This window comes from Paramormyrops kingsleyae, chromosome 23, assembly GCF_048594095.1.
Source record: "Paramormyrops kingsleyae isolate MSU_618 chromosome 23, PKINGS_0.4, whole genome shotgun sequence".
In the NCBI taxonomy this organism is placed as follows: domain Eukaryota; kingdom Metazoa; phylum Chordata; class Actinopteri; order Osteoglossiformes; family Mormyridae; genus Paramormyrops; species Paramormyrops kingsleyae.
In genome coordinates, this window is record NC_132819.1 from 1891400 (window position 1) to 1906738 (window position 15339).

General features: G+C 42.8%; 1 protein-coding gene across 2 annotated transcripts; it reads left to right on the forward strand.

Annotated features, from left to right (window-relative positions):
* The first annotated feature begins 796 nt into the window (after window positions 1-796).
* On the forward strand, window positions 797-11595 carry scamp3 (secretory carrier membrane protein 3). Of its 2 annotated transcripts, none has more exons than XM_023807364.2 (9): window positions 797-1426; window positions 1821-1901; window positions 2064-2177; window positions 8930-9050; window positions 9298-9426; window positions 9645-9804; window positions 10209-10310; window positions 10648-10765; window positions 10875-11595. In XM_023807364.2, the coding sequence occupies exons 1-9, from the start codon at window positions 1373-1375 to the stop codon at window positions 11022-11024; spliced, it is 1029 nt and encodes a 342-aa protein (XP_023663132.1). In that variant the 5' UTR covers window positions 797-1372; the 3' UTR covers window positions 11025-11595. The 2 variants fall into 2 exon arrangements, with proteins under 2 accessions (XP_023663132.1, XP_023663131.1); XM_023807363.2 differs by having other exon boundaries at window positions 798-1426; window positions 2061-2177.
* The last annotated feature ends 3744 nt before the right edge of the window (window positions 11596-15339 follow it).

Below are 15339 nucleotides of genomic sequence, written 5' to 3' on the forward strand. Positions count from 1 at the left end.
CTTGAAGTTTGAACATTCTCCTCATGTATTGGCTTCCTACCACAGTACAAAAGCATGCCATCGGCAGAACTGGTGTCTAAATGGCCCATAGTGTGAGGGTGTATGTGCTTCCTGGGATAAACACCAGGCTCACCGCAACACAGGAGAATATGAAAAATATATAAGTAATATATAAGTATATAAATATCTAAGTAGTTTATTTATGTGTGTGCAGTGCTGCTTCACACTTTGATTTTCTCCAACAGTTCTTTATTTCCATTATCATTCCATCCATCCATCTTTGAACTGATTATCCTGGTCAGGGTCATGGGCCATTATAAATGTTCACTGACAACATTTATAACCTGTCATCCATCCATTCACCCATCCATCCATCCAACCGCAACCAACCAGCTGGTTATCCTGTTCAGCATCAAAAATTAAAAAATAAATTGTTTTGTTAATCATGACAAAACATGTGTCGAGATTAACGAGATTAAGGATTTTGTAGCCTTGCATTAGGAAGTTCTACCATAACGAAAAATATAAAGTTTTTGTGGTAATCGCGCTATTTCCCCTTTCAAGTTTCCGTACACAAGTGGGAAGTCAAGTTACGGTTTGCATGGTTTGCATCGATTACCCTAAATTTGGGGACTACAGTAATAAAAATTCTAAGGTGTGTTGACTCCAAATGGTACCGAATATGCCGGCTGTGTTTTGTATGTTGTGATATAAAAATGTAATGAGATAGTGAATACTCCAGCAGCACGAAGACACACCTCTTCCATTCCCAGACGTCTCACGAGATTTTTTTTTGCTGGAGTCATATGACATTTCTTCCGGGATCCTGGGCTTCGTCTAAAAAGAAACGCAAGTTAGCAAAAGAAGCAAAAAAGCTTGAAATTGTCATTATCAAATATCATATCCAAAATATTTAAACGGAGGAAAGGAAAATATCTGCTAACAGTCAAGATTTATAATTGGCTCGCTTTGGTAAAATACTGAGGCACTAGAATTTTTTTTGTTAATTAGTTGCTGTATATTGTTTTTGGTAACTAAAAAGTACGGATTGTATTTGAACTATATATAACGCTTAGCCGATTAGTGATAGAGAACCAAATAGCGATTTGTCATAATCATTTGTATGCGCTACATTGAGAAGGCGAGACAAGCGTAAAAATATACTGTCTATATACTGTAAAAATCTGGCATGTTGCTGATCAAAAGGGATATAGCGAACCGCTAATCGTTGTTTACTTAGATATACATTTATCGGTATCTGTCTTGAGATTTTTATTTAGCATTTGAATAAATATCTGCGTCAGACTGTCTCCTGGGCTTATAGAACAATTTTCATCATTCATTTGGCACTTATAACTCAGATGTAGGAATTATGTCGCAGTATACCAGTTTTCCAGAACCGAAGGATGATCAAAATCCTTTTCAGGTAAATATATTATACATCCAGGAAGTTATGTCTAAAAGCTGTTTTAGTTTGTAACATACATCATTTGATCCAGGAATCTTGCGTTTTGCTTTTATTTTCATGTTATGAAGATACAGATCTGTTTGTAAGCTTTGGGCCGGGAAATTATTTTTGATGTGCATTATAAGAAGTTCCACGTTTCAGTCTTTCTATTTTATTTACTCACTTCCTGTAGTTTAACTGAAAATGATTCTTTTGCTGTTTCGTCTGTTATAATACTGTACAATACACAGGAACTGAATTAGTCTTAACATTAGTTTGATTAGGAGCTAATGTTGAAAATTTTAAAATGTTTTCTCAAAGACTTAGAAGTGTTGGATAATGAGATGGTATCACGCGTGTCCATGCTTCCCAGGACCCTGCACTGACCCAGCACGGCAGCAACACAGAGTATGCGACTCTAGACCTCTACAATCCTTTTGAGGACAAGCCGATGGTGAGATGGTGCCTCAGTGCATCTTTGCCATGCATTGCCGTCTAAGAGACACTGCGAACACCACAGGGTTTATACAATTCTGCAGGTGTATTGCAGAGAGTATGAAGGCAACCCCTCTTTGTTTGTGTAGTGACCCACTTCTCCTCATTGTGTCTGCAGCAGCCTCCACCTCCCTACTCTGCTACAGTCCCCACTGCTCCTCCTGTTCCAAGCCAGGCTCCGCCCACCCGGATCACGCCCACGGAGTCCCGCAACTATGGCTCGTACAGCACTCAGGTGCGCCCCCTGTAGAGCTGTCAGCTGCCATTGTTTGTTCAATCAACAAACATTGTTTAGACCAGTGTTTCTCAACCCAGTCCATGGGAGCCCCCAGACAGTCCACATTTTTGCTGCCTTCCAGCTTCCGGCAAAAATGTGGACTGTCTGGGGATCCCCAAGGACTAGTTTGAGAAATACTGATTTACAGGGATCGTGTAAACAGGCTTTTTTGGGCACTGTAAAAGGCCTACCCTTTGCTGTCTTTACTTATATGGTAGGAGTATCAGAAACAAAATTCATGATTTAGAGGCTTTTATTTCATCAGACTCCTATGACATTTTAGGAATAACTGAAACATGGATGAGTGACAATGATGAAGAATATAATATGGATGGTTATACGTTGTTCCGTAGGAACCGGATAGGTAAGAAGGGACGTGGTGTAAAAGAAAACTTGCAGGCAAGGGAGCTCACTGATAAAAATAAAAGTACAGAAGCTGTATGGATAAAACTAGATGCTAAAAACTCAAATGCCTAATAGTTGGTGTTTGTTATAGAGCACCTAATGTAACTGCAGAGGAAAGCAGAATGTTATACAATGATATCAGGATTATGAGTGATAAAAATTATGTGGTAGTTATGGGTGATTTTAATTTACCTGGGATACAGTGGGACATAGTCTCTGGCACTTCTGTAAATGAACTTGAGATGGTGGAATTGGTACAGGATTGTTTTTTACTCAGTTTGTTAATACCCCTACCAGGGGAGAACCCCTTCTTGATCTTGTTTTTCTCTATTAACCAGGATAGGATTGGAAAATTAGAGGTTTTAGAACCACTTGACAAATAATGGTCATAACATGGTTAAATTTAAGGTTAATTTTAATGTCCGAAGAGCAAAGTCCAAAACAAAAATATACAGTGTTAGGAAGGCTAACTTTTAATGGTATGAGACTGAAACTAGAAATTGTAAACTGGATGAAGTTAACAAAACTGTTGAAGAGGCATGGGAGTTTTTTAAAAGCACATTGTTGCAAGTGCAAGAGGACTTCATACCTGTTTCCAGCAAAACTAAATCTAGGAAACTGCAACTAAGGTGGTTTACTACGGAAATTAAGAATTAAGTCAGGAGGAAAAGGGCTCTCTTTCACAAATGGAAATTATCTAACGATTTCAGAATAAAGCAGAAGTATCTAAGTCTACAGGTTGAGTTAAAAAATAACATTAGACTCGCTAAGAGGAATGGAGAAAGGAAGATTGCATTGGAGGCTAAGGATGACATTAAAGGTTTCTTCCAATATTTAAACCCTAAAAGAGAATGCTATTTGAACATTGATCTTGATTTAATTAGTGACTGGGCTGATACCTGGCAGATGAAATTTAATATAGACAAATGTAAGGTAATCCAAGCAGGGAACAGACATAAAAAGTACAGACATTTTATGGGTTCCTCTGAAATAAAGGTAGCTGATTATGAGAGAGACCTTGGTGTGTATGTTGATACTTCCATGGGGTAGCAATTAAAGAGCCCAATAGGATGTTGGGTTACATCTCTAGGTGTGTGGAGTTCAAGTCAAGGGAGGTGATGCTAAGATTATACAATTCCTTGATAAGACCCCACCAAGAAAATTGTGTGCTGATTTGGTAGGGCTACAAGAATGACTCTTGGTCTTAGGGGAATGTCTTATGACGAGAGATTATCTGAACTGAATCTGTTCACCCTCGAACAAAGGAGACTAAGGGGGGACATGATTCAGGTATTTAAGATTCTAACAGGTCTGTATGCTGTTCAGCCAAATACTTCAATATTAGTTCAAATACAAGAACCCATGACCATAGGTGGAAGTTGATTTGAAAAAGCACTTCTTTACACAGCGTGTAGTTAGAGTACGGAATATGGCATAGTCTTCCTGTTAGTGTAGTGTAAGCTCAAACCTTGGCTTCCTTTAAATCTGAGCTAGATAAGATTTTAACAACTCTGAGCTACTAATTAAGTTCTCCCTTAACAAGTTTGATGGGCCGAATGGCCCCCTCTGATTTGTACATTTCTTATGTGCAGAATTATTAGGCAAGTACTATTTTTGGACATATTTTTTTGCAAAAGTTTGGCAGACTTATAGAAATAAATTCTGAAATTTTCTTTTGCTCCAAGTAAATGTATTTAGAGAGAAAATGTTACATATTCACAAACAAGAATAAAAGAACAGCACTTAATTTTCAGTGTGCAGAATTATTAGGCAATCAGAAACTAAGTGGATTTTTCTCACTTCATCAACAGAAATAACAATAGAATTGTCTTATTCAGTCTATATAAGGAATAACAAACTTCACCAAGTTTATTGTCCTGTATGGCCACCTTTCTTCTGAAGGACCATTATGAGCCTGTTCACCATTGAACCGGTCAAGTTTTTGCTTTAATCCCGTCCTATTTTAGCTACGTCAGTTGGGACCGCCTCCCAGACGCTGCTCTGAGAAGTGTACTGCTTATCATCTTGGTAAATCTCATACTTTAGTCTGGCCCTGTAGCTCTCAGATGTAGATGTAGATTCTTTATTTGTCACATGTAGTTATAGCTGCTACAACATACAGTGAAATGCTTTTTCTGGCAAAAACTACTCCCCGCTGTGCTATACATACAAAAGGAATAAGTACTAACATCACAGAACGATAAAGATTAAGTGCATATAGTACATATAATACACATAAGTATACATAACATAACATTGCACTGTGAAAGTATAACTATAAAGTATAAATTGCACTGTATACAGATTGCACTGTGAAGATATACATCTCACTGTAGGTGTGCTATAAAGTGCAGATATGCAGATATTTTATATGTTATGGAAATGGATAGTAGAAGACTCTGTGTGTGTCGTTGTCCGTTATGTGCTGTGGTTGAGGAGTCTCACTGCTTGTGTGTAAAAACTCCTCCTAAACCGTTCAGTTCCTGACTTCAGGCTGCTAGGGATGCAACGGTACTCGGTAAAATACCGGACCGTTCGGTACGCGCTGCACGGTACCACGGTATTTCGTTTTTGCACTTCCTTTTGAAAATGGCGATTAATGCTTATCAGGCTCCAGTTAAACAGTAAGCGCCAATGAGCGAAAGCCCTCCACCGTGAGTTAATGTCCAATCACTGTTGTGGCTCCACCCACTCGCCCTCTCACACTGATGTAACTGGAGCTGAGCTCGCAGCTCGGTACGCAGACGCAGAAAAAAAAAAAAACAAACAAGTATGGCCAGCACTAGCGGAACAGTTGAGAGGCAGAAGTTTGAAGAAGCACCGGCTTCATACAAATGTCCAGTATGGATTTTTTTCGGGTTCGCTGTAGAATACAAGGACCAGGGAGTCAAAACAGTTAATAGAAATGTCACTGTTTGTAAACATTGCCTAACACGTGTCCCATACGCTAATGGAAACACGAGCAATATGGCTAAGCATCTCAAGCGAAGTCATGCTGATATAACGGTTCCTGAACAGAGGACAGACGAAAAGGTAACTGCAGGTAAACAAGTGTCTATCGAAAAAGCTTTTCAACAGACATACCCTGCTACATCCGATAAACATAAGAAAATAACCCGTGCAGTGGGAACGTTCATTGCTAAAGATTTGCAACCCTTTTCTGTTGTCGAAGATGCGGGGTTTCGCCACTTAATTAAAACGTTTGACCCACGTTATGTTGTGCCCTGCCGTACACATTTCAGCGACGTTATAATTCCCAACCTCTATGACAAAGTGCGCAAAGCCATCGAAAACGATTTGGCTCAAGCACAGAGCCTCGAGCGGAATATAGAGTGTTTAGAGCACTTTAACATTTTTTAAAGTGTTTTTTTTTTTTACATTTTCTAAGTTTGAATTTTATACATGTATAGATATTTTATACATAAATAAGAGGCAGTTTATTATTTGTTTTCTTGTGTTATTTGTAGTGTTGTATTTAAACCGAACCGAAACCGTGGCCCAAATACAGAGGTACATACCGTACCGTGGGATACCTGTACCGTTGCACCCCTACAGGCTGCAGAGGCGTTTCCCTGACCTCAGTGATCTGAACAGTTTGTGGGCAGGATGGCTGGAGTCCCTAGTGATCCTGGTGGCCCGGGATCTGCACCTTTCAGCATAGATGTCCTGCAGGGCTGGTAGAGAGGTTCTCATGGTGCGTTCTGCTGTGCGCACTACCCTCTGCAGGGCTTTCTGCTGCTGTGCAGTGCAGTTCCCATACCACACCGTGATGTTGCTAGTCAGGATGCTCTCGATGACTCCAGTATAGAATCTCCTCTGGATGTTGTTGGAGATCTTGAACCCCTTTAGACGTCTCAGGTGATAGAGGCGCTGTCTGCCTTTAGTGATGAGGAAGTCTGTATGTGTGCTCCAGGTGAAGTCCTCATTGATGTGGACACCAAGGTATTTGAAGCTGCTGACTCTCTCCACAGGGGTTCCATTGATCTGTATTGGGGTGTGAGTTAGCTCCCCTCTTTGTCTCCTGAAGTCAGTCACCATCTCTTTTGTTTTGTTGATGTTCATGCAGAGGTGATTTGCCTCACACCACTTCGCTAGGCCCTCCACCTCACACCGGTAGGCCCTTTCGTCATTCCCGGAGATGAGTCCTACCACCACTGTGTCGTCAGCAAACTTCACAATGGAGTTAGTGGGGTATCTGGCCGTGCAGTCCGCGGTGTAGAGGGAGTAGAGAAGGGGGCTCAGCACACATCCCTGGGGGGCCCCTATGTTCAGTGTGAGTGTACTGGAGTACACATCCCCTACTCTCACTGTCTGTGGTCTTGCAGTCAGGAAGTTGTACACCCATTTGCAGAAAGATGTACTGAAACCTAAGTCCTGGAGCTTATCCGAGAGGGTGTCGGGGATTATGGTGTTAAATGCTGAGCTATAGTCTATGAACAGCATTCTCACATAATTACCACATCCCTCATCAAGATGGCTCAGTGTGGAGTGCAGGACCTGTGCGATGGCATCTCCAGAGGATCTGTTTGTCCGGTATGCAAATTGTAGCTGGTCAAAGTTGGAGGGAAGGAAGGAGCTGATGAAGGGTTTCATGAGTCTCTCGAAGCACTTCATCACCACAGACGTCAGGGCTACCGGGTGATAGTCATTGAGGCTAGCTGGGCGAGTGTTCTTTGGTATTGGGACAATCACTGATGTTTTAAAGCAAGTAGGGACCACCCGCTGGGCCAGGGAGGCATTGAAGATGTTGGTGAAAACCATGGCCAGCTGATCTGCACATACCTTCAGTACAAGTCCCAGGATGCCATCTAGTCCTGCTGCCTTCCTTTAGTTAGTGGCCCTCAGAGCTCTCCTCACGTCATGCTCAGAGAGTGTCAGTGGTGCCGGTTCAGCAGCGGGGGCGGATGCAGCTCTCTGATTAGCCGCCATAGTAGGCGCCTCGAAATGCGCGAAGAAAGCATTGAGGTCATCAGCTAGTTCCGGTTTCGTGCATCTGACAGGCATTATTTCAGGCGATGATGGGGGCCTGGTCATAATTCAATCACCTTTCTTTGCCAATCTATGGAATGCTTTGAAGCATAGGAAGGGGCACCGTCCTGAATGCATATCATGGAGAGGGGCACTGTCCTGCAAGAATATCATGGGCTGGGGCACTATCCTGCAAGAATATCATGGGGTGGGGCACTGTCCTGCAAGAATATCATGGGGTGGGGCACTGTCCTGCAAGAATATCATGGGGTGGGGCACTGTCCTGCATGCACATCATATCCTTTTTGAAAGCTGCTGACTTCTTCCTGTACCAGTGTTTGAAGAAGGTATCATCCAGAAATTGGCATTAGATCTTGTGGTGAAATTTTATTCCAACTGGAATAAAATTTCCAACAAGTTCATCACTGATAACTGCAGCCCACACCATCACTCCTCCAGAAGAAGGTGACCATCCATGGGCCCATCCATCTGCTCCATCAAGAGTCACTCTCATGTCATCTGTTCACAAAACCTTTATAAAATCACTCTTGAGGTGTGTCTGTGTACATCCTTGACATTTTAGCTTGCATGCCTTATTGAATAGAGGTTGTGTTTCTGCCTTTGTGACCCTAGTGATGTCATGTAACACACTGCACACTATGCTTCCAGAGAATCCATTCAGATTGCAGTTTTTCAAAATGGTGGCATTTGATTCTAAAGAGTCTCCCCTTTAATTTCACACATAGCTATGGCAGTTAATTTGTGTCGTCTTTTCGCTACATGTTTCTTCCGTCCTCTTTGTTGGCCACAAAACACTCGATTGTACAGTAATCATGTTTTAAAGGTTTAGGAATTTTGATTGTTTTGCATCTCTCTGACTGGCACTTTACAATTTTGTTTTTTTCTGTTCTCTGCAAAGTCCTTTTCTGGCCCATTTTAATAGTCATAAAAATATGCTTAATAATTCCGCACAGGAAAGTATCTATGTTTTCCTGTTTTTCTCCAAACAGAAAGTACTCAAACACAATACTGATCATGTACTGCTTTTTAGACAGTTCATTCTTAATTGCAGATTCATCTGGATTGAAAATATTGGTCGGAAGAATAGATGCAAATAAAATACACACTTGCCTAATAATTCTGCACACAGTGTATGTTCTGTTTGCGATTGTGTCTTTGTACTATAAACATGATTGTTTTGGTTCAGTCTCAGTATTGTTGCATGCATTCCATTTGGCTTCCATGGGTGTAAGTTCTGTTATTGAGTTTGGCAGGATTTTTTTTCCCCATCCCTTTCTTCCTTTCCTCCTGCTTCACACTCGTCATTTGGCCGGCAGCCATCAGTGAATGCAACCACAGCTGAGCTGCTGAGAAGACAGGAGGAGCTGGAGAGGAAGGCCCGCGATCTGGAACGGAGGGAGCGGGAGCTGGACTCCCATGCCCTTGGGCCTGGAGCAAGTAAGTGATGCAGGAAAGCCAGCCCATATAGATCTGGGGGTCTGGTGCCATCTAATGGAAAGAGATATGGAGACATAATTTTGAGATGTATTTTGGAGTCTTCTGCATAGGGTTATGATTGCTCCTCAAATAATGAATTTAGATTCATCAGCCAATCACATTTTGAGTTAAGAGAACAGTCAGCTCAGGCAATTGAACCTGATGTGCCTGGATGGGTCTTCACGCTCTCTTTTTCGCTTGCCCTCAGCACGGCAGAATAACTGGCCACCCCTGCCCTCCTTTTGCCCCGTGGGGCCGTGCTTCTACCAGGACATCGCAATTGAGATCAGTCAGCAATTCCAGCGCACTGTCACTGTCATGTACTACTATTGGATCTGTGAGTGCCGATCTGGGCAGGGTGGCCTGAAGGAGAGCTGTGGATTTGTTGAGTTCCAAATGTTTTGCTTATTTCGGACACTGGATAAGGACAGGGGGATAACCCAGAAGAGCTTGTATTTGGTCTGAGTCCTGCACTTTGCAGCCTATAGTTTTTGCCTTGTCCTCACTCAGTCTGCTGTAGCCTGTCATTCCTCCTTGTCTCTCCATCTGTCACAGTCACAGCCTGTATCCTGCTCTTCAACCTCATCTGCTGCCTGGCCCAGTTCTGTGTTGACATGTCGGCTGGTGTGGGGCTAGGCCTGGCCATCCTCTGGGTGATCCTCTTCACTCCCTGCTCATTCGTCTGTTGGTACAGACCTGTGTACAAAGCCTTCAGGTATAGGCCATTAAACCTGCACAAATCACAAATGGGGGGAGGTGTTATGCATGTAATAGCAAGGATGGGCACGGTATAAAGAATGAAGTTTAGCTTTATTGATCCCAGGGGAAAATACTGGATTGATGTGTGCTTCGTGAGTTTTGAATCCATGAGCTTTGCATTGTTAGCACAGTGCTATAGTTGTTGAGCTGCATGGGAGCTGAGAATTTGCTGTGCTTCAACAATAAATGGGACTGATGATGTAAAATCTATGAATGAATTAATCTGAATTGCATGTATAAATGTATGTTATATATAAAATAGTTCAATGTAATATTGAGCACTGCATGGTGTTTTAACATTACATGAAACTATAAAATAGTATGATAAATCCTTACACTCATATTCTCCTTCTTTTGTAGGAGTGACAGCTCCTTCAATTTCTTTGCGTTCTTCTTCATCTTTTTTGTGCAAATTGTTCTGTATGTCTTGATGACTATTGGCATTCCAAATTGGGGATTCAGGTATGCTTCATCAGAGCCACGGTTGCCCCTCCCATTCCCGTTCTCACCCAGTTCCTCTCTCCCAGGCTTTGCACACTCTGTCCTTTGCCATTCTTACCTGATTCCCCCCCCCCATTTCCTGTTTCCATTTTCATCCTGCTCCCTTCTACCTGGCTTTGTAAGCCCGTGTTCCTTTCTCACCCAGTTTCCCCTTCGATGGCTGTTCCTCCCTCCTTTTTTGCCATTCTGTTCACGTTCTGTTCATACCTGGTTTCCTTCTCCCTAGTTTTATACCCCAAGTTCCTATCACCATTCTCACCCAGCTCACCTCTCCCTGTCTGTGCTCCCCTCCCCACAGTGGCTGGATCGTCAGCCTGGCTACCCTGAAGAAGGACATGGCTGTGGGTGTGATCATGCTTTTGGGTGCCGCCTGCTTCACCGCCCAGGCTGTCATCGGCGGCGTCCTGCTGAAGAAGGTAATAGTGCCAGAGTGCTGATCTGCCTTTGCGTTCATATACCAGTGGGTGAAAACTCAGTCTGTCCTTCCCTCTGCCCTGTGTCCTTTCTGCTCTCTCTCTGCTCCAGGTCCACTCTTTGTACCGGCAGACGGGTGCCAGTTTCCAGAAGGCACAGGCAGAGTTTGCTACAGGGGTGATGTCCAACCAGGCAGTACGGCAGGCCACTGCCACTGCCGCTGCCTCTGCTGCCCAGGGGGCCTTTACGGGGCCGCGATAAGGAACAGTGATATTGGAGAGGGGTGGCAGTTAGGGTACATTGGAGACGTTAATTACTCTGGTCCTGGGGTAATTGCACAGCGGAACATCTATTGCACGTTTTTTTACGTATTTTGCATCACTCTGTTACATATGCTAAATGTAAAAAAAAAAAAAAAAAAAGTTAAATTAAAATAATAATTAAGCACTGGGAACAGAAAGTGAGAGTAATAGCCTTAGGGTGATTGATTTCATTACAGTATTACATAGAATAACCTACTACATGTTTCAGACTGATAAATAGAGGGTGATTAGATCAGAACAGAGAAACTGTTGTGTTTGGAGTGGAGATTTCTCTACATCATCTACAGATGTGGTATAAGGATTAACTGCACCACTCCAAATTTACTTAACTGTACTCTACATGTTGCTAGTGAACCGTGTCATTCTGTAACCAACTGCAAATGTTAATTTAAAACTGTGCCAAATACCAAAATTTGTAACAGTGCCATTGCTAATCTGATGTCACATTTTTACTTTGGTGTTCAAAATTGTTGGCAGTTTTCTTATTAAATAAATTCATGTGCCTTGCACCCTTTTTAATTTTATTTACATTCTTTCAGCTGTCATACATGCCTTTCAGATGCATAATACAGTGAGCACACAGTAAGCTCAAGTTTTGTTGCGCCGATTGACAGAACAGTAGACGAGTGTCCCGAAGTCGGCACTGTCCTATCTTTTCAATCCAGCTAGTTATAAAACTTACCGACACGGATTAATTAATGGAATAGATGTGGAAAACAAAAGATTGATTTGCTGGCTAGATTTAATATATATTTTCTTAAATGTCACAGGGCCGGTACTTTGAACGGACAGCAGCTGTTTATCTTGTGTTGCAAAATAATATGTTGCGTCCTGTTTTCAAACAATATTGGATGCAATTTGTCGGGATTTTTGGATTGCCCAATCAGCAAAGTTTGTGGTTGGGGATCTGGGTGGAAGAAACGTCCCTTATTTTTTGAGATGATGGTGAATGAGCCGCTGAAAGCCCTCGCCCTTCACTACATAGAATGGCTAATTGTCCAATGCAATCATTTTAATAGCTCTGTCTTCCACTCTGTGTCAGGGGATCATCCCATGAGAGCTAAGCACCTTTTAATATTTAGGTTCTAGAATCCCAGTTATGGACTACAGCTCCAATGACACTTAAAACTAATTTATTCAATCTCCAGCATAAAAACATTCAGCAGGTAAGCTTACAAACAAAAAAACCCACAATGCTACCACATGATAATAGGAAATTACAATATCAAAAATTATCTTAAAAATAATCAATAACTAAAAACCCAAAAAGGATATCCCAATATGTCCCATTATTTGGGTCGATCGTCAGCAGGTCAAGAATTTCAGTGCTGAAATATGTTATATGACTGTCATACCAGGCATATGCAGATGTAAAAAAATATAAACTAATTAGAAAATCAATAAAAAAGACACCAAAGCAACCAAAATTAAGACCAAAATAACTTAACCTATTTGCTGAAAATATAAAAATGGGCTCAAAATGTGATATTGCTTCCTTGTAAAAAAAAAAAAAAAAAAGCACAATGGCAAGCATCAATAGCAAAAGGAAAATATCAGTTCTCAAAAGAAGCCTTAAAGCACCTTATTCAGGAGATTGTCTAAAATATACTGTATTTTGATAAATGAATTACTGCAATGTCATGCAGCATAGTATCCATATGAAAAACAGCACAGCAGCATTCAGGGGGAAATCTTAGAGCTCCTAAGGACTTGTGTAGGCACCAGAATCATCTTTCACATGCCCAAAGCACACTCTACAGCAGTGTGTGCCGTTTGGTATATGGTGTTTTACCTCACCTCAGCCACGGTTTGGGGATCCAACACTAAACTCAAGAGATATTCGCTAAGCGGATACTTGCTGTCTCACAATAACCAGCCACCAACAAACGCACCATCCTTTGCCATCTGACACACTTCAAAAATGAACCAGATATAAGCATCGTGTACTCCCAGGCCACTAGGCAACAGTGTCTGTAAAATGCCCTTGATGGTTGCATATCACCTGGACATTTGGCCTAGTGCCAATAACCCTTTTCAACACATGGGATTCAAGGGGCTGCAAATATGAATAGGGTTGAGGGTTCCATCCATCCATCCATCATCTGCCGCTTGTCCGGGGTTCGGTTCGCGGGGGTAGCAGCTTCAGGAGAGGCACCCAGACCTCCCTCTCCCCAGCTACCTCTACTAGCTCCTCAGGGCGGACACCGAGGCGTTCCCAGGCTAGCCGAGAGATATAATCCCTCCAGCGATTCCTGGGTCTGCCCCGGGGCCTCCTCCCTATAGGACATGCACAGAAAACCTCTCCGTGTAGCCGCCCAGGAGGCATCCGCACCAGATGTCCAAACCACCTCAACTGGCTCCTTTCGACGTGAAGAAGCAGCGGTTCTACTCTGAGGCCCTCCCGGATATCCGAACTTCTCACCCTATCCCTAAGGGAGAGCCCAGACACCCTGCGGAGAAACCTCATTTCGGCCGCCTGTATTCGCAATCTCATTCTTTCGGTCATTACCCGTAGCTCATGACCATAGGTGAGGGTAGGGACGAAGATGGACCAATAGATCGAGAGCTTTGCTTTTTGGCTCAGTTCTTTCTTAGCCACGACGAACCGGTTAAGCGCCTGCAAAACTGTAGACGCCGCTCTGATTCGTCTATCCAGCTCCCGATCTCGCCTACTCTCACTCGTGAACAAGACCCCGAGATACTTAAACTCCTCCACTTGAGGCAGTACGTCTTCCCCGACCCGAAGAGGGCAAACCACCCGTTTCCGGCTGAGAACCATGGTCTCGGACTTGGAGGTGCTAATCCTCATCCCTGCCGCTTCGCACTCGGCTGCGAACCGCCCCAGTGCATGCTGGAGTTCCCCAGCAGATGAAGCCAACAGGACCATCCACTGCATCTACAATGTCAGGTATGCCTTCAATGGCATGAAAACCAATTACTGTATAGTGTTATGCAAGACAACCCTTCAAGAAATGTGATCAATGCATGCACAAGTGCAAGACATACTAACCTTGTTGAGGTTATGTGCATCTTTTGGTCTGCAGGAAGCCACCAGTGACGTAGGAGCAGAGCACTGTCAGAAGCTACACTGTACATCGAGGGCAAAATTCCAGTGTCAGTGTTTCCCCTAGGTTTGCAGCTTTTGGGGGGGATTCATGGTGTTTCTTTTAATGACAGCAGTCAATATAACAACTGAACTAAAAATCAGAACATTTCTTGTCATGACAATTATCCACAAAGTGTGAAGCTTTTGTCACTGCAGTGTATCTGTCTGGGCTTCTGGAAGAACATTTCTAGAGCCTCTTGATATGGGAAGTCAGAAACGTCTATCTATTTATTGAGATCCGCATGCAGGCTGCAAGATGGTCTCCTTGCAACCTATTGCGGATGTTTGTCTTGACCTGCAAATACATTAACTGTTAGGCTTTAAAAGTGATAGCTGATAAATAGTGATAGTTTAAAGCAGAAAATCCCATTGTAAAACATATTTATTACCCTGTTCATGGTTGAGAAGTCCCTCTCACAGTTTACACTGGGACCATCAGGGGAATGGAAAACGCAGATATTTTTGTCTGCTTTTCAGGTGGTTGACGCGACATATGTTCCGACGTGCGCTCTCTGTCCGCTGGTGGGAGTGTGCTCACCTGTGTGTGCTTGCACGTGTCTGTGCGCACGAATCGGTGCGGAACTCCACCATGCGCGATAGAGAGAGCAAAGGAAAATTGTAAACGCGCGACCGTGCAGAGACAAAAATGACAAGCTGTTGAGTAAATAAGATAAATAACATAATGCTCTTGTCCGCCGGCCCTCCATTAAAGGAAGGGAACTAAAGGGAAATGGGATGGTTTTGGCACACCAACCCCATTAAAAAGGATGTTGGGGAAAAAATAGTCCAATTAGCAGGATTAGGTGCAGAAGGTTGTAAGGTTTATTAACAAAAATAATTATGAAACAATAGCCCAAAAAAAACAGTCTCCCAGGAAAACCATCTACACTAAAGAAAACCAAACACAGGTTTAAAATCACAGCCTCACAGCAAGCTGGCCCCCTTCCTTTCTCTCTCCTGGCCTTCACCTTTACCACCTCACCTAACTGGAACCTACCACCTGTTCAGGTAAGCATGGGGTGAGCTGTGCAAAGATAAAACACAAAATTAACTCATACCAAACCAAACAAGCCATGGCAGCTATGTTTGACCTCCCACCATGCCTCTGCATTTGGCTGCAGTCTCATAAGGGCTACATAATTACTAA